Source organism: Talpa occidentalis, unplaced genomic scaffold (genome assembly GCF_014898055.3).
Source record: "Talpa occidentalis isolate TD23 unplaced genomic scaffold, MPIMG_talOcc4v2.1 talOcc4.11, whole genome shotgun sequence".
Taxonomy (NCBI): domain Eukaryota; kingdom Metazoa; phylum Chordata; class Mammalia; order Eulipotyphla; family Talpidae; genus Talpa; species Talpa occidentalis.
This window is the reverse complement of record NW_023601104.1, coordinates 26,359,973-26,382,585: the sequence shown is the minus strand read 5'-3', so window position 1 is coordinate 26,382,585 and position 22,613 is coordinate 26,359,973. Positions and strand designations below refer to the sequence as shown.

The 22,613-nt window shown below is 36.3% G+C and overlaps 2 protein-coding genes across 8 annotated transcripts in view; both read left to right on the top strand.

Annotated features, from left to right (window-relative positions):
- The window catches only part of ICE2 (interactor of little elongation complex ELL subunit 2), a 69,790-nt gene that overhangs the window by 43,328 nt on the left and 3,849 nt on the right, over window positions 1-22,613 (top strand). For 3 of the 7 annotated variants that reach the window (XM_037502613.2, XM_037502615.2, XM_054687739.1), the window contains 4 exons: window positions 2,475-2,559; window positions 5,407-5,457; window positions 7,275-7,533; window positions 11,214-13,212. In XM_037502613.2, coding sequence (XP_037358510.1) covers window positions 2,475-2,559; window positions 5,407-5,457; window positions 7,275-7,533; window positions 11,214-11,336 — 518 coding nt within the window. In that variant the 3' untranslated portion in view covers window positions 11,337-13,212. The other 4 variants (XR_008549076.1, XR_008549075.1, XR_008549077.1 and 1 more) reach the window with 4 other exon arrangements.
- On the top strand, window positions 15,278-15,995 carry LOC119238685 (prefoldin subunit 1). The gene has a single exon (XM_037502612.2). The coding sequence runs from the start codon at window positions 15,317-15,319 to the stop codon at window positions 15,683-15,685; it is 369 nt and encodes a 122-aa protein (XP_037358509.1). The 5' UTR covers window positions 15,278-15,316; the 3' UTR covers window positions 15,686-15,995.

The window sequence follows — 22,613 nt, the reverse complement described above, 5'->3', positions numbered from 1 at the left end:
TTACCATCCCACAATGCTTGAAAAACAAGGACTGCCTCTGTGTGTATAGATTCCTGTACGTGTGTGTGGGTATATATATGTATGAAAAGTACGTGTATATAAAGACTTGATATTATATAAATGGTTTATTTGTACTGGATAAAGCAGTATTTTCCAACCTTGTTTCATCTAAAAAATACATATATCTCTTACTATGAGATACCAAATTGATTTCCCATAGCTGAAGGGTAATGGCCAAAAAGATCTTGCCCTTCCAATCCTTGCTCAACTGCCTAAGGAGAGAAGATATATAAAAGCATGTATATAACTCATTTGAGAACCACAGGTAAAAATGCTCCATTGTTTAGAGAATTATAAACTCTGTGAAGGCAGGTCCTCGTAACACTTAGCATATGGTATTCTGTAGAGTTATTTTAAACTGACTTTATTTATATGTAACTTTTCATTTAGATTTCTTTAAAAAAAGTAATAACTAAATCTCCTCAAAGTTACATTTAGTAAATATCTAAAGATATTAACTCTTCCCTTTCTGTAGTTACTATACCTTTAAAATGTGTTCTTTGTTGCTGGAAATGTCACTATTAAATGAGTGTTATAAATGCAGAGGTGAAAAGCAAGTGTGTGAAAATTGAATTTGTTTTAGAAGAAAGACATCTATCTGGTAAAAATGTTTCTGATTCCTTATGAGCACAAAACAACTGAAGTGAAAGGCTAAATATGAAAATGAGTTATTAAATATGTGTTTTTGTTTGCCCAATGATTGACATCAACTTTCCAAGTAATGTGTTTTGAGAACTATATGTAAGAAGTTAAAAGAGAAAAGGTATTACTTTCAGCATTGATAAGTTACATTTGTATCCTGATGTTTTTAATGTTCCAATAATAACGTTTTTATTTTTACTTGATTACATTACATTTAACTCAGGACTTTTTTTTTTAAGATTTATTTATTTATGTAAGAACTGGGGTGTCGGCCAGAGGTGCAGGGGGGTAAGAGGATGCACCAGAGACAGAGTGAGGAACAGAACAGGCAAATATACTAAAATACACTGCTGAGGGGAGCAGCAGGCTAGAGAGGAGAGGTCTTCTGTGCCATGTGGGTTAGTTCTGTGGCAGGGATTGAACACGTCGCAGTGGCTGGTGATAGCTTAATAGCACTGCGTCTTGGCAAGATTGTAAGGTATTTACACTTAAATCTAGTTAATTAATAGATCTGTCAGCTCACAATTTTTTTTCTGTCTTTGGTGAGAACATTTAAAAATGTGCTCTTACCAAATTTCATTTATCCAATACAATGTAATCAACTATAATCATCCTGTTACACATTAGATTCTCAGTCTGTATTCTTTTATTTTTTTTATTTTTTTATTTTTTTAAAGATTTATTTATTTATTTATACAAGCACTGGGTATAGTCAGAAGTGCGGGAGGGTGACAATTTACCAGAGCCAGAGCGGGGGCAGAACAGACAGAAGGACCGAAATACACTGCTGAGGGGAGCAGCGGGCGCGGCAGGAGATGTCTGCGCACCATGTGGGACCCTCACCCGTGGCCCGGGATTGAACCGGCGCTGCAGAGGCTGCGGGCAGCGTTGCAGCCCAGCGCTCAACTGCTGCGCCACCAGGGGAGGCTCAGTCTGTATTCTTTTATAACAGAAAGTTGGTATCTTTTTACCAACCTTCTACCCTCCCCTCATCCCTAGGCTTGGCAGTCTTTTCTACTCTGTTTTTATGAGTTTGATTTTACTTTTGGATTCCACATAAATGATACCATGCAGTAATTACGTTTGTCTGCCCTCGAGGTACATCCTTATTGTCACAAATGGCAGGATTTTCTTCTTGTGGCTAAATAAAACTGCACTGTGTATATAAACCACATTTTCTCTATCCATTTATTCATTGGTGCACACTTAGGTTGTTTCTATAACGTGGCTATTATGAATTAGGCCAGATTCTTATGATCTTAGTTTTATCATAAGAAACAAGTGTGTCCCTATAATATGCAGAACATGCCCAGACTACAAATTTGAGTTTCTTTGCTTGCTTTGATAATAGGTACGTATTTCTCTAAAAACTTAACTTCTATAAAAATATACCTTTAATCGTAATTAGAAACACCAGCATTTTAACAATTTCTTACTCTCAAAATTTTGGCTAAAAGATGATATTTTTTTTGAGGGGATGTATGGACTTGTGTAAACTTTTCTACATTCAGCTAATATCTTAGAATTAATGCATATTTTATAATCTGACCTTCATCACTTTAAAATGTAGCTATAGTTGGTAAACTGAATAAACTATATTAATACTTTTTCAGCAAGACTTGGATGGCAAGTGCTTCTTGGCCATTTTAGAATACAAAGGTCTTTTACTGTTATAATTTTATAAAAATAGCTTTGAAGATCATGAGTAAATTGTTTTTATGTTTTTTAAATACTGCGATTATTCTTTTGTTAAGTTTGCTATTTTATTTTAGGACATATTGATGCATTTACTTCAAAGCTTTTCCTGCTAGAAGAAATTACCTCAGAAGAATTGAAAGAAAAACTTTCAGCACTCAAGTAAGAACATTCACGTTGTGAGAATTTCAAGACCTTTGAAATTCTTTATCACTAAATATTGTTTATGTTTAAATTATTAATTTGAAAACTTTCAATCCCTTTATACATGGAGGCTTCTTATACCTAAGTTGTGATCTAGCCAAATTAATCATCCCTATCTCCAGATTAAATATAAAGCGTGCCAATCTTTCTGCTTAACACAAAGACGTTTGAATGAGAGAGTGGCCCCCCATCTGAGAAGTGCACAGGGATGGAAAAGAAAGGATAGTCACAAACTCTGTTTTTTAAATAGAGGTAACATTGATTTACAACTCTGTGTTTTAGGAGTACAGGTTCATACCTCTTCAAATGTGTTTACCATACAACACCCACCACTTTGTTCTTGCCGTCCCTCCCGCTCTCATACCTCAATTCTGCAGTAAGAATCCAAAAGTTTGTTTTGGTTTGGTTTTGTCTTTTCTTTTATTGTGTTTCTTTATATTCTACCCGTAAGTGAAATTGTCCAGTGTTTTCTTTCTTTGTCTTACTTATTTTGCTTAGTGTAATCTTTTTCAGTTCTATCCAGTTTGTTACAAATAGCAAAAGAACATCTTTTATTATTGGCATAGTATTCCACTGTGTATATATTATTTTTTTCTTTTTTTTTTTTTTAAAGATTTTTTTATTCATGCTTGTAAGAACTGGGGTACAGGCCAGATTTGTGGGAGGGTGAGAGGATTCACCAGAGACAGAGAGGGGAACAGAACAGGCAGACGTCTGAAAATACTGCTGAGGGGCGCAGCAGGAGAGACAGGAGAGGTCTGCTGCGTCATGTCGGTATCTCCCTGGCCAGCCAGAATCGAACCCGCGCTGCAGAGGCTGCGGACAGCTTCAGAGCCCTGTGCTTAGCTGCCTGCACCACCAGGGAGGCCCTATATTATATTTTTCTAACCCATTCCTTCAGTACTTAGATTGTTTCCCTAAGTTGGGTATTATATATAATGCTGAAAGGAACATAGGAGTGCATATATCCCTTCAAATTAGTGATTTTGTGTTCTTAGGCAAATGCCTAGGAGTAGAATTGCTGGATCATATGGTAGATTTTTTTTAATACTTTGAGAAAACTCTGTTCTGTTTTCCATAGAGGCTGGACCAGTCTACATTTCCACCAACAGAGTATGAGGGCTCCTTTGCATTTTTTCTTCCATCACTTGTTGTTTCTGTACCCCCCCCTCCCCATTACAGGGCAACCCCAATATGAAATGGGTTGGGCTGGCTGGGTCCTCCCCGCATACTTAAAAGGGACTTAAAATGAGACTCAGCTGCAGGTATTCACAAAAAGGGATAATAAAGGGTTTATTTATAAAAAGGGAAAATAAAAATAAATAACAGGAAAAAAGAGAGATAAATTGGTAAATGTATCCTACCAGTTTCACTGAGTTAGAACCCCAACAGCATACTGAAGGTTGGCCAAAAAAAAACAAAGACTCCCAAGGCCCACATGTCTGGGTATATACCAAACATGGCTGCTTAACTCCACTGTCAGTTCCCTACAATCCTTCTTTCTGTGGTGATGACATTGTGGTATTTGTAGTCCTTGGTGTCTTGGATTTTTTTTGTTCTGGGGTGGTGGGGTGGGGGACATATTACCCCATCACCCCCACCTTTTTATTTTCCTGGTCATTTTGATACAGGTCTTTCTCATAGTTGTAAGGTAATATTATGGTTTAATTTTCATTTCCCTATTAAATAGTGATGAGCACTATTTCACGTGCCTGTTGATCATCTGTATGTCTTGTTTGGACAAGTGTTCAGACCTGCTCATTTTTTATATGAATTATTTTATATTATTCTTACATCATTTTTCATTTTTGCATAACATATGCATTTTCATTTTGGTTATATCATTTTTTGATGGGGTTATTTCATTTTTATTGTTTTCATGTATGAGTTCTATGTAAATCTTGAATTTTGAGCTTCCAGTTGGATATGTGATGCTACTCTTAGCTCTCAGAATTGTATATACTCATTTGGACATCCTAACTGCTCAAAGTTTACCCTTCTACCAACTACCATGTTTATCCTTCTACTGTTTATGAGAATGGAATTAATTTTTTGTACTCAATACTCTTAACTGCCTAAATGCCAAGGAAAATAGTTTATGAACATTATCTAATTTGCATCTCACAACTTTTGCAGAAGGACCGAAAGTGTTATCTATTATTTGGAAACTGGAACATAGAGTGACTTGCCCCAGAGCTCACAGCTGTGCTAGAGTGACAGCCTTGGTAGTTAATATGTTTGATTTACCACTTAGGATGAGAAATTGCCTTTTTATATTAGTTTTTTTTTTTTAACTACTGCAAGTTCCAGCTTTAGTGGCTGATATAACTTTAGAAGGGTTCCAAATTTAAGTTTGAACTCTTTGCTTGTCCTTAAAAACATTTACTTCTTTATGATAATTGCTTCTTATGAGGGGTAACTTATCTTTACATATGTACTCCCAGAGTAAATCACTTTTAAATAAAAAAGGAAATGAAATTAGGTCTATAATAGACCTCATAATAGACTAACCAAATCTCTATATTTCCTTTCTCTCTAACAATCCTCTCTCCAATCATTGCGTTTTCTAGCATTACACATATAAAATACCTCTCACTTTCTTTGGAAGCTGGTATACCATCATCTATAAAAGGAAACTCTTCTGCAGATTAGTTCTGTTAAAGACATCTGAACAATTTCAAAAGTTTATAATTTGAATGTAAAATACTGATATTTTTATTGCAGCCATTTCTCTTCTTGAAAAGTTAAGAGTAAGTTTTTTTGTCATTTAATTTTAATTTTACATGAATTTCTTCTGTTTAATAGGATTTCAAGTTTATTTAACATCCTCCAACACATTCTAAAGAAATTGAGTAGGTAAGTTGTTTTTTTGGTTTTTTTTGTTTTTTTTTTTTTTATATTTTGCATTGATGTGTCTGATTTTCTTGGATGAACAGTCATAGAAACTTTGAAAATGTGCTGTTTAGGGCTAGATAGAAAATAACCCTAAAAATGTAGTCTTTATTGTGCCAAATGTGAAAATGTAATTAAAAAGATAACAGTATCTGGTTTTAATGAGCTTGCAGTTATAGTTTTCTTTAACATTGTATTGTACTCGTCTCTTATTGACAAAGTACCACAGATTTTGTACCTTTAAAACACACAAATTTATTCTCTTAAAGTTCCAGAGGTCAGAAAGATGAAATCATTCTCACAGCACCCAACATAAGGTGTCAGCATGGCTGGTTCCTTCTGGAATCTCTGAAGGGATGATCATTTCCTTACTTTTTTCAGCTTCTCTTGGCCACCTGTATTCCTTGACTTGTGGCATCTTCCTTCATCTTCAAAGCACATCATTCAAATCTCTACTTCTGTTGTCACATTGTATCCTTAATCACATTTGCAAAGCCATTAAAGGTTCTAGAAACTAGCATGTGAGCATCTGAGTTACCATTATTTAGCTAACTATGTAATTCCGTCCACATTTTCAGGGTAAGCAAGCAATATGGAAGTTATTAGGTCCATATCAAATCTTAGAAGATGAATTCTCCACCTGATCGTTTATCTAAGTGTTTACGAGCTTTTGCATTCTTTGTCATTCAGCAAAAGGTAAAACAAACAGTTCAGTAGTCTGAACTAAAAGTGAAAAATCTTAATGTTCAAGTTCTCCTTCTTATGCAGCCGATGTCAGCTTCCTTATAGACATCATTATGAAACGTAGTAGGCTTATGAGCAGATCCATATAACTAAAATTTGATTCTTATTTTTAATGATATATTGTGGAAAGGGACTGATTGATGTTGTCCTTAGTCCCTCTGAGCTACAGGACTAAAATTCCATGAATATTAATCAGATCCTTCATGTTCCTTATGTTAATACATGGAATTCCCTAAAACTTTTAGGGAAAAGGGAAAAATACAGATTTGCTGTTTGACAGAACTAATTAATATGACAATAGAGGATTATGATTAAGGTTATGTCCTGTGGAGGTCATCTGCCTGGGTTTATATCTAAGATCTGTACATAGAACTTTGACTAAATTGCTTAGCATCTGTCATTTCTATTTATCTCTGATATATGGTTAAAGTTTAATATTCTGACTTGAAGTTTTGTTGTGGAGGATTTCATGACAAAATGGATGTAAGCAGTATGGTAGTCATTAGTTCTTGATAAGCATTCATTACCTGTCATTTTTTTATTGTTAATGTGTCAGCACCTCATTGTATTTGTGATTCTACTGACTGTTTCTGCCTCTTTATTTTAAACTATATAATGTAGTAAATGTGTCTACACATTGAGTTTTGTATCTTTTCACTTATTACTAGAAAAAAAGTAGATGCAGTGTTAAATGAATTAAATTGCTTATAGGAATGCTACATCTGTATACTCAGAAATGCTTTTCAGTATATGTTGTCAATGTATTAGAGAACTAGGCAGACAATGTGTTTCCCATTAAATTATTAAAAACTTACTAATTAATATAGTAAAAAATAATTATACTTTGAAATAAGAATTAAAATTATTTGCCTGAAAGGCATGAAAAGAGTTAAAAAGATTTATTAAATCTTATTTGGTCATAAAATGTATTTTTAAAGGTGGTAGTCCATTCCCTTAGCTGTTCTAATAGATCATAATCAAAAAAATGCTATTGAAATTGACACAGTTGAGCCAATGTGTTTCATGTGTGGATTTAGTTTGCAGGAAGGTTCCTACTTGTTGTCTCATGCAGCAGAAGATTCTTCCCTCCTGATCCACAAGACCTCAGATGGAAAATTTAGTAGGACAGCATACAATTTACATAAAACACATTGTGGTCTTCCTGGTGTGCCTTCTAGTCTCTCAGTTCCCTGGGTTCCATTAGATCCCAGTCTCTTGTTACCTTATCATATCCATCATGGAAGAATACCTTGTACTTTTCCTCCTAAGTCACTAGATCCCACAACACAACAAAAGGTAAGATTTTTATTTTGAAAGTAAGTATTCCATTATGTTGTTTATTAATCTGTCTCATTGATTATATAATGTTTCAACCTGATGTCCACATCTGCCATATTAATCACAACACCATTCTAAAAACTATATCCATAGAAAGATTAAAGTTGTATGTTCATCTCAGTCCAGTTTTTTCATCAGGGGAAGTTTCTTTTTGTAAGATTTATAAGTCAACTGAAGAAAATTCTTTTAGCTTGCCCAGTGGGGAATTGAAAAGGCATTCACATACTTAACTCTTCATCTTCCTTTGAAAAGCAAAGGTTTTGTTTGTTTTGTTTTTTTTGTAATTTTTATATATAGCTTTATTTTATTAAATATTTGAGGAATATGTACAACAAAATTATGATATAATTAAAAATTAACAAGTAGGATGTGGAAAAATACAAAGATGCGTGCATATTGGTAATTAGTGAATGCAGTGCCTTATTAAAAGTAAAATTACAGTAAAATGTTAAGGACTAAATTTTGTTCTGCTCAGTATTCTATAACTCAATATTTATTATTTAATTTTACTTTCTTTATGGAATCCTCCCAGAGATACCTATTGGTCATTTTTCTCTATGCGAAACTTACAAAATTATGGCTAATATCACGTATTACATCATGTAAGAAATTTAGGTGTAGGAAAAGTTGTGTTATCCTCAATTGAATTTGAATATTTAAGAAACAAAAGTCCCATGTTTTCCTTCCCTACTGCCAAAAATCTTTGAGGTCTATAATTTTCTTAATATGTTTGCCCCAGAACATCTGTGACATTTATATCATGTGGATATGTTCTTTCTTTCCTACATTAAATTAAGTTGTAAGTGACCTGAACTTCTTTCAAAAACAATTGGAATGCTGATGCTGAATGTATTTTTATAATTTATAGTGAATGTTTTTATATTATTCAGTTCCCCATCCTAATGTTACTACTATTTGGGAGACTTCTTTTAGAAGTGAGATATGCTTGGATAGTCTTAGTTTACTTTGGCCAAAAAATATATAAATGTGGTTAACTATTTGGGATAAGTGAAATAATGGAGAAAATTAGATGTTAGCACTTTAAGCCATTTTATTTTCAGTTTGGTATTTCTAATTTTAATATAAACAGTAATTTTTATAACCTCCTAAGGCAAAATTTTCTTAACTGACTTAAAAGTAATGATTGAAAACAGTTTTTGAAGGATTCATGTTCTTATAAGTATAATTTTTTAATTTAGAGTTTGTAGTTAGTCTTACCTATAACATATAGCTTTATATGGAAGTTGCTTTAGTCCATTTTAGTGAAAATGAACAGCTTAATAATTTGACAAAATTTCATATTTCAGAGTTTGCCCAAATAATATATAAAGCTAAACAATTCTGTTGTATGTGCACCACTGAGCACTTGTTGATTTGTGTTTTTTAATTGCTCTATGAATTCAGGCCAGGCTAGGAAATCATCCAGTACCGGGTTGTTGTTCAGCCTAGCATTAGGTACAGTAGACTATTACATGACTAATTCTTAGTTTGATTTTTTTCAAACCCACAAAGTTTTTGGTGATCTCTTATGTATCTCACTACAGTATAGCCATACAATTAATGTGAATGGCCCCACCTTTCTCCTTTACTTCCTATCTAGGCCAGGGAGATAGAACTTTCTAGTCCAACCAAGCTAAGCACAGCACAGATAGGAATTCTACCCTTAGGAGCAACAAGAGAGGACCAGAACTTCCAGAAATTGGGGGAGTAAAACCTTGTATGAAATAAGAATAATTTACATATTCCATGGTATAATGTTTCTGCTCCTTTTATCCTAACTTTTGCTTCCATTTCTTTTGAAGAAGCTCTATGCTTATACCTTTTCCCCCTTTCATTAGACATATACATGTATGTACATGTGCACACATACACTGTCTCACAATGAAAGTGTCAAAATACTTGCTTTACTTGATGATACCATAGATACCATTTAGTGTGGTCAGTAAATTTATCAATAGTAAATATCAGCTGAGAAGAGAATAGAATAATCTAAAAATCACAGTATTTTTCTAATCAATATATTCCCCAAGTTCATTAGATTTAAACAGATCAGACTAGCAGAGGCAAATCTCAGCTGAAATCTGTCCTTTCTTGTCATCCACTTGTAAACCCAAAAAAAATTTTTTTTAAGATTTATTTATTCATACAAGAGCTGGGGTACAGGCCAGAGATGCAGGGGGCAAGAGGATCCACCAGATACAGAGTGGGGAACAGAACAGGCAGACTGACTGAAATACACTGCTGAGGGGAGCAGTGGGCGAGTCAGGAGAGGTCCGCTTCGCCATGTGGGTAGCTCCCTGGCTAGCCAGGGATTGAACTCGTGCTACAGAGGCTGAGGATTGCTTCATAGTGTGGTGTCTAACCCTTTACACTACCAGGGAGGCCCCCCAAAAATGTTTAAGATATTAAGTGAGGGCAACTGCAGTCTGATTCCTTTTTGGTGAGCTAGTGGTTCATAGGCTCACTGTTGGTATTATTTTTGTTGTATTAGGAATATGAAAGAGTATGCTTGAGTATCTCCCCCTCCCAGACCAGGAATTCACCAGACAAGATGTGAAGAAATAGAAAGGGTGCAGTGTAGGGTTGCTGGGGAAAATAGAGGCAGATAGCCAGGGTTCTGGGGAAATGGTTTCAGGTTACACAGCTTTGGTCCTTTTCTTAAAGATCTGACTTTTTCCATGACCCTTTGAAGAACTTTATGTTCTTTTCAGTAGCCAAGGAGATGACCGCATTCCTAGATCTCATCTTCAATAGGATTTGTTGTAAAAATACGTGCTCTTTCTTCCATAGACTGTGTAAATTAGAAAGTGAGGGTATCAGCTTGCACTTAGGAAAAGTAGGTAATTAAAGTATGACCAGCACTGCAACAAAGGTTTGTTCCCTACTTCTCTTCTTTCTCTTTTCCCATCTTCTGAAGTCTTTGTCCAGTGTTTCCTTCTTTTCTTTTCTTCTTCTGTTTTCTTTTGTTCCCTCAGTTTTCCTTTCCACTTAGGTTCTTTTCTTTTCTTCCTTCTTTTCATATCTATTCTTTTTCCTGCCTTGTTCTCATTAGGTGCAGTAGACAATTACATACCTAATTCTTGATTTTTTTTCAAAACCACAGGAAGTTTTTGGTTATCTCTTATGTATCTCACTACAATATAACCATACAATTAATGGGAAGGAACCCATTGGACTTTTCTTTTTTTCTTACTTTGTCTCTGTTTTGTAATTTCTTCTTATTTTACCACTTCTAACCTTTTTGTATTTCTTTTTCCTCTCTGCACATTTTTAATTTCTTCCTTTTTTTCTGCCCTTCAACTTCATTATTGCAAACATGTTGCTTGAAAAGCCTGTCGGTCCCTTATTTTTTAAATTGAACATTTCAAACTCTCCCAAATATAGCAGAGAGAGTAGTTTCCCCCTTCACTTCTCTTCATTAATCCTGATCTTTTCCTCTCCCTGGTTGTTATTTGAAAGTTTCATACTTTAAAACTCTGTCAGATTAACCTTGTTTAGAAGCAGCTACAGATAGCTGAAGATTAAAATATATAATGGGTTGTTCACAGCATAATACATGTTTAAAAAAAAGGGAGTTCACAACATATATGTGTGTTGAAAACATGTTAAGCTATTCTATTCTTTGCTTCATTTCTTAGATGGGTGGAACACGAGTGCCTGCTCGTAGCCGCAGGAATCCAGTTTCCATGGAAACCAAAAGCCTGCCTGCTCAGCAAGTTGAAAATGAAGGAGTGGCTTCAAATAAAAGAAAAATTACTTGAGGACTCTATCATGAAAAATGAACAAAAGTCAAAATTAACAGTGTTCAATTTAGCTTTTTGAGGGGAAATATGCCTAAAAGAGCTATCAAAAAGAGAAACTTTTTTTTTAGTGTCTGAGACTTCTTAGAGTGCCTTGACTATGTGAAGGAATGTTTCAACCAAAATGGAATACTGTGTTCTTAACACTTGATGTTTGAAGAGAATCTAGGTATGTTTATTATTATGCAGGGAAATACATAGAGAAGAAAAATATTTTTGCAAGACTTTTTCCAGCAATTGTAAATAGGAAAATAATTTGCTTTTTTCAAGAGTGATGTTTATCATTATGTACTACGTTAAAATTTTGAGTTGTATTACCACTCTATTGAGATTTGCTGTATAGATTAAATCTTGCCACTGTCAGTGATCATCTTGAGCAATATAAATCTAGTTTCTAACCCTGTGACAGTTCTTAATATACTACTTTAATATCATTAAAGATTAGTAAAGTTAATACCTTTTAAAACTTGGTGAAATTTCATTCCAGACTTAAAATCCCTGGGCCTCCCTGGTGGCACATGGGGTGTAGTCTGAGCACTATGAAGCTATCTTCAGCCACTGCAGCATGGCCAGGGAGCTAACATACATGGCGCAGCAGACCTCTCCTGTCTCGCCTGCTGCTCCCCTCAGCAGTGTATTTCCATGAATCAACCTGTTCTCCCCACTCTGTCTCTGGTGAATCCTCTTACCACCACTGCTCTCCCTACCCTCCCTCCCTTCACACCTCTGGCCTACAGCCCAGCTGTTGTATGCATAAATAAATAAATCTTTTTTTAAAATATTAAACTCCCTGCTGCTGAAAAGTTACAAGTTAACAATTTCTTTTTGATAAGCCATAAATTTGCTTACAAAAAAAACAAACTTGCAGTCTAGCAGGTTTGGTGATGAATATGTTTATCTCTTGGCACATATCACAACTGAGTGTTGAACTTCACCACTGAAAGCAAAGGATAGTATATTTCCCAGAAAAACTTCATTATTTCAACTGACAAGGCTAGTGGGCAATAAAACAAACTAATTTTACCTCATTCTATACTGATTAAATTTTTTTGGCCCACAGAAATTAATTTGGGAAGGGGCATGGTCAGCTGATATTGTCGCCCATACATAATGTTCTTGGACTTACGAAAGAATGAACCTATTTAATTTTTGTATCCCTTGTATTCTTTAATACTCTTAAAGTTTTCAGAAATATGGATATCATTTGTAAATATAGGTTTTGTAATCTGAGGTAGTATTTGCTTTGTTTTTAGAACTTTCTAGTTGTTTTGTTTAAATCTCCTCAAGTTTCATAAGTAACAGGTGAATATTTTTAATCTTCAACTGCCAATTTTTGTTTTGGTTTTTTCGATCAGCTATAAAATATTTTTAATGAGTAATTATTAGTAAAATTATACATTTTAATATATAATTTCCTTATCCTGCCATTCATTCCTTTTTTAAAATCTTGAGCTTTTTTTTGTAGTGGATTTTACATGGTTTTTTTGGTTGTTTTTCTGCTTTTCTTTTAACTGTCACATACCCACATACCCCAGAAATATTTTAGTTCTGAATCATTTGGCATTGAATAAGGGAGACATGGGATACTACTGAATACTCTTAAAAAAAAAAAGAAAATGATTGCTTCAGGCTTTTGAATATCAGAAAGACTTGGCTTTATTTTTTAATAATACTTTTTACTTAGCAAAATGTGTGATCATGCTACTAATTATTTTAAAATTATCTTAGCCATATAGTTGAATAAACCTGATAACATGTCAAGTTACTCTTAGTTTTCCACTTGTGCTTGACCCTCTTTAAAAAAAATTTCATAGTGTCTTGTATTCTTTTTCTTGATTTTTAGAACTGAGACTGTTTAAGCAGCAAAGTGATATTGATAAAATGAACAAAGATGTTTTTAGAAAAAGCAAATTCAGTATTGACCAAGGACGAGATGAACCTGGCTCACTTATACTATAGGTGAAGGTATAATTTAAACATATCTCTTGGAAAATGTTTCATTTAGTAAATGTTTGAATGCATTTGTGTGCCACACAAACTAAAGTAGCTCCCACTGTTACTCACAACATTCTTTTTTCACATATTTGTTTGGTTTATTCATCTAACTTCTTGGATAGATGACAAGCTATGCAAGCGTAGGGCATATTTGCTTTGTTCACCATTATGTAATAAAATACCTGCCATGGATTGTCATATAGTTGCTTAGCAGATGTAAGTTGGATATATGAATAAATGAATGTCTAGACACCAAGGATAGATTTTTTTCTGTCAGGAGCTACTTTTCTCCTGTGTGGAGGACACAATGCTGATCTTTGTGATAAGTGCTCTGATAATATATGAAAATCATATAACCTGGACCTGATATTTAAGGTTTTCTGAGATGAAGCTTGAGCTGAATCTTTAAAATAAGTATAAATTCTAAGGGAAGAAAGCATGATCTTCACACAGAAGGCACCATGTACAAAGGTTAAAGATGGACACGCTGTAGGCTATGATCATGGGAGATGAGAGAAAAATCCACAGGACAGGAATAAATGTGCCAGGCTATGATATTAGAAATTTGTCCTGTGCTATGTAGGAACTAGTAGTGAATTTTAGTAAAAAGGGCTTTCTTATATGTGTGTTTGAAACAGTGCCGGTTGGAAAACTAATAACAAACCCTAGAAACTGTACAATAGAACTGAGGCTAACAGAGGGAATGGGGAAGGGGGCAAGTGAAGGGGTGGGGGGAGGCACAGTGGACTATGGCACAGTAGGTGTGGTGTAGTATAAATGGGGAAATCCTGTATCTCTGAAACAAGCAACAATATAAACCAGTGTTATTTCAATTAAAAAAAAAAAACTCGGGCTTGTTGGCAGAAGTCTAAAGAATGGGATGAAAGGGAAATCCTATAGAGTAGGATAAAAGTAAAACTTGGTTAATTCTCTGAGTAAGTGGCAGGGCATGGGGACTGCTGTTTTGAAAGTGAGGAAACCTAAAGATTCTCTGGTTAGTGGATTTAATTTCTCTTTCCCTTTTCTTAAGGATATGCATTTCTTAGAAGGCAGGGAGTCTTCTGTATTGTATCCTAAAGTTTGTTTATCTAGAAATATACAGCATGGGATGTGTGTGTTAATCTTGAGTCACATTCAAGCAGGCAGTGCCAGACTGATGTCATGGGTTCCTAATCTCTCCCAAGCACTGCATTAATGCAACATCTGTTCTAGCTGGGCTTTACCATCAAACAAATCAGCTACTCTTGCTCCTGCCTACATGCTTTTGCACATACAGCTACATCTGGTTGGATTTATTATCACCTATCAAAACCTTGCCTAGCCTAGATGATAATGCATACTTGAGCATCTATTGGGTGTAAGACATTATACCAATCTCTTGAGATTTAAAGATAAATTTAAGACTGGTTTCTGCCTTAACGGCATTTTCTAATCTAGTAGAGAGGTAGATATGCATATTTAGCTATAATACAGAGCAGAATATTCAAGTGGTATAGTAGTGCATAGGAGTAAATAAAAGGAAAGTCAGAGAAACTCATAGTAGAAATGATCTTTAAACTGTATTTGAAAGACAGATAAAATTAATGTGGACAAACAGCAAACATCATTATAGCATAAGGGAAAATTGTGTGGAAAGTGTTAGTTTTAAGAAGTGGTAAGTCTGCTCATGAGGTTACAAGATGATAATGGAGAAGTAAGGTCAAGCTTGATAGAGGACGGTATTAACTGTTTTTCAGATAGCTTGATTTGATTTTAAAAGCAATGACTAGACATTGAGGGCTTTTTGTGCAAGATGACATGATCAAGTTTAGGAAGATTACATTATAAAGAATTAGGACTTAGGATGACTTATGGCCAGGTATTAACTATTCAAGTAGCTGACAGATGAGAAATACATAGATTGGAAGACTATTTAAAAGTTAGGAGTAGGCGCAAATTGAACCAAGATGGCGGCCCCCGTGGATCTGGAGTTGAAGAAGGCCTTCACAGAGCTTCAAGCCAAAGTTATTGACACTCAACAGAAGGTGAAGCTTGCAGACATACAGATTGAACAGCTAAACAGAACGAAAAAGCATGCTCATCTTACAGATACCGAGATTATGACTTTGGTAGATGAGACTAATATGTATGAAGGTGTAGGAAGAATGTTTATTCTGCAATCCAAAGAGGTAATTCACAGCCAACTGTTAGAGAAGCAGAAAATAGCAGAAGAAAAAATTAAAGAATTGGAACAGAAAAAGTCCTACCTGGAGCGGAGTGTGAAGGAAGCGGAGGACAACATCCGGGAGATGCTGATGGCTCGAAGGGCACAGTAGGAGGCCTCTGGGGGAAGCTCTTCCTTCTTACCCTCCGTTCCTGGCAAGGGCAGAGGGGCCTGTGTGGGGCAGCAGGTTCTGCTCTGCCCTGATGGACATTTAATGTGGCTGTGTGGTAACCCCGATTTTTCTACATCACCCTGAGCCCCTTTTCAGATCCCAACCCTGTATTTCTTATCCTTGCCCAGCCTGACACTCCTCTCCCCTAGGGATAAGCCCACCCTCCCCGAAAGGGCAGAGGACAGCTAGGGGCGCTCTTCCGAGCCTGCTACTAGCCATGCTGGTCAGACCAATAAAAGGCATCCCCTTCTGCTAAAAAAAAAAAAAAATAAAAAAAATAAAAGTTAGGAGTAAATGAGGTTTTGCCCTACTCCCAAAATGAATGTTTATTTCACATAACATTAAGTCATAACTAAACAATAGACTCTGGATATTGGGAATACAAAGATATATTCAATGTTATGGCACATGAAAGAGAGAAAGAATGTTTAAGGGGTTTTTTTTTTTTAAGATTTATTTACTTATACAAGAACTGGTGTACAGGCCAGATGCATGGGAGGGTGAGAGGACTCACCAGAGACAGAGCGGGGAACAGAACAGGCAGACTGACTGAAATACACTGCTGCGGGGAGCAGCAGGTGAGACAGGAGAGGTCTGCTGCACCATGTGGGACCCTTACCTGCCAGCCAGGATTGAACTGGCACTGCAGAAGCTGCCTGTGCCACCAAGGGAGGCCCTGTGTGTTTAAGTTTTTAACTTGATTGCTGCCACTTCCTTAAATGAAAATATTAAGGGAGGGCTATAGATGGGTTAAAAGACAACCAATTTTTAACCAAATGTTGCCAGTACAAAAGTGGAGAGGAAAGGTCTACCTGTGAGCTGATCAACCGGGAGTTTTGGGCTGACATGTCTAGGGTCAAACTGGCCTTCTCTTTTTTTTCTTTCCTCCTCTTCTCCTTTGTTTGAACCAAGGGGTTGGGAGTTCGGTTCCATACCAGGTTAATTGAGCAAATAAATACATTGAGAATAATGGAAGAGAGGAAGACAAGAGTAAAATCTGTGGACTGGAAGTAGAAGTATCAGAATGCACTAATGGTGCTTAGTATATTCATAGAGATGGAGAAACAGATAGCTCTCTGTGTGTATGTGCATACACACTTTGTAATAGAAGCAATGACACTAGTAACAACACATTTTTTACCCAGGTCTTGGTGTCCAAATCTTATTCTTCACCAAATCAGGACTCCTTAGAGAAATTACTAATTCCCAGATTGCATCTGAAAAGTAAATGAAGGAACCTGGGATATTAACTTGCCCTAGAAAGTAAGAAAATGCTCAAAGAATGCAGGGTACATGTCAGAAGGACCCAGGAGCTAGCTTAAAGGAGTGCCCACATTGCGAAATTGGAGCATCAAATTGTGATTATAACAGTTCATAATTATTTGAGCAAAATGACTATCCACAAGCTCATACTCATACAAATGAATAAAAGGGGGAAGAAGGGAACTTTTTGCTCAATAGAATATTAGCTAGAGGGCATGATGAAATTAGAAAAATCAACAATTTAAAACCATTATAGTAATAGTTTTTTAGCTAAGAATCATCAAAAAAATGGCAAATGTGGGTGAAAATTTGATAGGAAATAGGAATATTTACATAGTCTTAAAGAATTTTCCTATAAGATTGTTATTAGTCATAATAAGTATAACATTCTTACTGGTTTACTTAATGTTTATGAAACCTGGCAGAAACTATCTTAACCAAGTGATTAATATTAGCGATGAGACAAATCAACATCAGAGAAACCCAGATTAAGGCATTGGTCTAGAAAGTAACTGGACAGCAGTCTCCAGAAATGTCAGGGTCGGGGCCCTCCCTGGTGGCCTGGGGTGTTAAGTCTCAGCCCTATCACCATTAAGACCTGAGTTTGATCCCCAGCCAGGGAGCTAACCCACATATAGCACAGCAGACCTCTCCTGTTTCTCCAGCTGCTCCCCTTAGCAGTGTATTTTAGTAAATCTGCCTGTTCTTCCCACTCTGCCTCTGGTGAATCCTCTCACACACACCCCCCGCCACTACCACCCTGCACCTCTGGCCTACACCCCAGTTCTTCTATACAAAAATTTTTTTAAAAATTAAAAAAAAAAATATCAGGGTCATGAAAGACTGTTTGACTTAAGGACTAAATGAAAGGAACTTGTGAACTTAATTTGGAACCTAGTGGAGTAAAGGGCTTTCTTATTGGACCAAATGGCAAAATTTAAAGGCAGCATGTGGACTATATGATAGTAATGATGGTAATTTCCTGAATTTATTAGGTCAAAGAATACACTGAATTAGGGAATAAACACTGAAGTATAAATTGGTAATGGGGCATCATGTCTGCAACTTATTCTTAAAGTGGGGGTCTTGGATAGAGAAATATTAATAAGCCCTCTTGATGAAAAGTATATAAAGGATATATATACATTTCTATGACTTTTATGTACATATGAGGTTATTTCACAGTCAAAATATTGTAAAAGGGGTATGATAGTTCGCAGTGTCAGGTACTAAAGGGAGGTTAAGGAGGAAGGGGAGTAAGGAATTGGTTTCGACAATCAATGGAAGACTAGTCTTGAGAGTCAGGTGCACTTACAGCTGACTGAGAAGGGAATGGCAGATAAGGAAGGGAGGAGCATGGAGAGGTCATTTGGAGAAGTTTATTGGGAGAGAGAAGGTAGGACAGTAACTGGAAGGAGAAAGGGTTTCATTTTTGTTGACAGATAAAGGAAAATGTATCTGTAAATTGGTAAAATATAGAGATACCAATTAAAGGGATAATAACTGGTGGAGAACCAATTGGTAATCTTTGGGGAAAGGTATATGGTTGTGATAGAGAATAAAATCAAGATCCTAGATGTAAAGGGATCAACTGGGAAAGTCTTCCACTTCCTCTCCATCATTTCCTCCCTAAAAGGGACCTAATTCTTCCTTCCCTTGTATAAAGCTGCCATGAAATTTAAGTGCAGTTGACCTCACCTACAACTCCAGTAGTAGAGCCTGGTAATTCTAATCTTTCTTGCTGTTGTGATTTATATGGTAAACCAGATCTAAATCAGTTTATAATACATTTCTTGCACCCAGGGAATGAAGTGTAAGGATTATATTCTGTCAGTAAAAATCCCAGGACTCTTATTAGATGTTTATGAGATGAGACACTCTTCCCCGGCACTACTGCCAGACGTATATGAACAGGAGAGATGCCACCCTTTAGATGAAATCTACACTAAAGGGGAGCAAGGAATTTATACACAAAATCAAAACTGGAGACCTGATCAGACCATATCTAAAGCTATCACTGGACTTTTTTGTTCTTTTTGCCAGTACACCTTTTTTATTGCCAACTTGAGTAGTATTACCTGTAACTTGCTACCAGCATCATCCTAACTGATATGAAAGGATAAGAGAGTTATTTTCTAACAAATGGTGCAGAGAAGCATGAAGACAAAAGCGTCTAAATGAAATAAAGAAGAAAAACAACAGGAAATCCTAATTTTAGAATCCAGAGCATGAAACTTAACTTATAACTCAAATCTATAAAAGTCTGTTAATCTCTAAATTTTTTACTGTGCTTTTTAGAATACTATAAATACTGAATCTCAGATGCTATCTTACAATATTTTTCAGTTATTTTGCATCTATCCTTAAACAGATTGTAAACTCTTTATGGTTAATGGTTGGGTCTTGACACAGATGTGTGTCCAACTTAGGAACAAGCACATTGCTAGGCAAACCAGATGCTGATTCAAAAGGTTTTACATTGCAGTGATATCTTGGAGCTTGCCGTACACCAGCATGTAGCTAGATTATCTCCTCCTCAATCTTCAATCTCTGTGTTCACTAGGGCAAATCTGTGGGCAGCTCTGAGCTCTGTACTAGATAAGAACTTTTAAAACATGTTTATTAAAGGCCACACCAGTTACCCCTCAAGAAAGACTAAAGCTCCATGTTTTGGATACATTTTTACAGTACTATCTTATTTAATGTTGCTCTATTTCACTTAAAAGGCATCAAAACTAGTCCAATTTCAAGTTAGATATCACAACTTGGAAGGTAGCATATTTCAAAACCTCTTTAAACATTCTACCTGGCAGCTACAACATGTCTGGACATGAATATACACTCTGATTCTTGTGGAAACAAAAAGAAGCTTATCAAAGGGAGGACCTATGTTCAGTCATTGGGTGCTGAAGAAGAAGCCTGCTCTTCTACACAACTCTGGAGTCTCCCCACCTGCAGGTAATGCTCTCCAATGCCAGTAAACCACAAGTCTACAGTTTGCAAACTGGTCTTTCAACAAACCTTTGTCCAACATAAGCTCCTGGAACTAAATTGATTTTATTAGGCTTTAGTCTGTTACATGATTCTCCAAATCAATAAAGAAGATATTGAATCTAGGCTCTCTCTAACTGACTGCATAATCACCCATGAGACAATATTTAAATTTACTCCTAAAATTTTCAGCTGAAATTGAGACATGACTCTAGAATAAATGACCAAGTGACTAAGCTCTGTTTGTTGCCTAAGAAAGTAAACATTTCTACACAACTAAAGGAATAGAATGTATTTTATGGCGTTTCTGTTTTCTTCCTATTTAGTCCTGATTCCCAACAATATGCAAACAGCTGTTTAACGAATGTGAAAAATAAATAATTGAACACATTTTGCAAGTATAATGTCTGCCCTCTGCCCCTAACAAAAGTGATGCAAATTGCAGTTTCCCTAGTGCCACAGTGGGCAGCTGGAAATAGTCTCCATCCAATTCCAATATGCCTCCCAATACAATTGCACAAAGAGTTCTTTTGAGTCAGGAAGAGGGTGAGAAATAGACATCATTGTGCGTTCGGCTTGAATGTCTACATATCTGCACATGTTGGGAGGCTAATAAAGTGGTAGGTCAGTCCTTAATTCAGTTTGGCTTTTTTTAAATGCTATATATACTCTACTGCCTGAAAACTTTTACTCTTAAGGAGCAAGGACCACATAACTTAGTAAATGCCTAAGGACAAAATGTCATTTTGCATACAAGTGAGTGCTGAGTTTGCTGTCTGCCAAGACTTGCGCCTTCCAGGAGCCCCCGGCTGGAGTTAATTCCCATCCTGCAGTTGGGGAGGTCTTCAGAATGTTAAGACTGTCAGCTGTAACTTGGAATGAAGAAATAGAAGCCGTTGAGCATTAGAAATAGCCAACCTGAAACTAGAGTTTGTTGGAAGAGGCACAGGGATAAGGGGAGACCACTGAGTTAGCCTCAGTTCTACACTTGCTAAGGCAATACCTCTCCCCTTTTTGAGCCTCAAGTCTTCCAATAAGTTATGGGTTAAAAACATTCTTAAACTGCAAGTCATTGTATAAATGCAAAGTATTATCAGATGAAATCAAGGAGAGATGAAAGGAGTTTGCCAAACTGGAGAGGAAATTTCCATTCTCAGGACAAAGTGTGATTGATGTTGCTGAGATGCAAGCTTCCATGGTGTGTTAGAATGGCAGTTCATCCACTGTGGCTGAGATCTGGCCAGGATGGTGAAGGGAACAAAAGGAACGTAAAAAAGTGTGCTGGGGAGAACTTGTCCAAAAAAAATGTGTCTTCAGCTGGAAAATAATTAACATTTTACTAGGGGGGTGGGTGGTAGAAGTTGTGGGCTATAAGGTAAAACAGAATGGAAAGTATGACTAACAAATAGGATAGATTGGGAGGCAGAATGGAAACTAGAGAAGTCAGAGCAGAAGGATCGGGGAGGCTGTTTTGCCATCTAAACCTATAGTTATAGTGATCCATCTTATTTGGCGGTCTGCCCCTTTGTTTCTGTGATATTAAATATGCCTGCCACATGTGTAAGAATGTGACCAAGCCAAGGGGATAGGAGCTGCAGATCTTACATCTGTTGGAGTTGGACAAGTCAAAATAGGGAATTAAGTACAGTAGATCCTCACACTGGGTGCTTCCCATGCCTCTCCTTCCTCTACAGCCCAGCACTAAATGGAGGAAGGGTTTCTTTGCACAAGTTGTTCTTTGGGGGAATGAAATTCCAAATACATCAAAGTTGGTATCTTCCCAAGGAAGTCACTTTAAAAAGGATGGTTAACTCTTTAAATATTTTTACCTAGTTTGTCTCTCTCCTAGCCTTTTAAAACTCTGGGATATAACAAAGGAAAATAAAGCGAGCCAAGCAGCTGAACCCAAGATGTGCAACCTGAGAGCCAAGTTGTCCTCCCTGAGGGGATTAGGGGCAAGTAAGTCATGCCATGAGCTCCTCCCCAGTATGTCTTAATGTTTATGTGATTTTATGCTAATGTTCAAATATTCAAAATGGATATTATAACCTATAAAGAAAATTGGGATTAACCAGTGAAAACCAAATAGTAAGATAGCAACCAGCATGGCCAGGCCATGTCAGTCCCAGGCCATGTACCCCTGACCTCCATTCCTTTTCAGTTTGATATCAGGGGTATGAAGATTTCATGTATTTTTAAAATAATACAAGGAGAATAATTGTATTATGTACATAACTTATTAACAGGCTAATTTGATGAAGGACTAACAGAAACAATGTTAATAATCCTGAGAAGTGTTTTCAGTTCATGGAAGAAGAATACAATCCCAAAAAGTAGTCAACCTTTATGAGGACTGGTTTTGGGGTGGAATTACTCCCTGGACAGATTCTATGTCCACTAACTCTGCCCTCTTTGCTTCTTCAGCTCTCTGAGCTCATAGCTATCTCTTGCAGCTTTCCAGAATGCCCACAAGAATGCCACTGACACTGGAAGAGGAAAGGGCCTAATGGTATAAACTAAATCCATTTTGATAAAGAACTACCTGAGATTGATGTCATTCTTTAGAAATTGCAAGAAGTGTGGCTTCTTTATAGGAGTACTGATTTTTGAGATA

Excerpts from the sequence above, each read along its gene's own strand:
- LOC119238685 (XM_037502612.2), top strand. The coding sequence starts at position 15,317 with ATGGCGGCCCCCGTGGATCTGGAGTTGAAGAAGGCCTTCACAGAGCTT.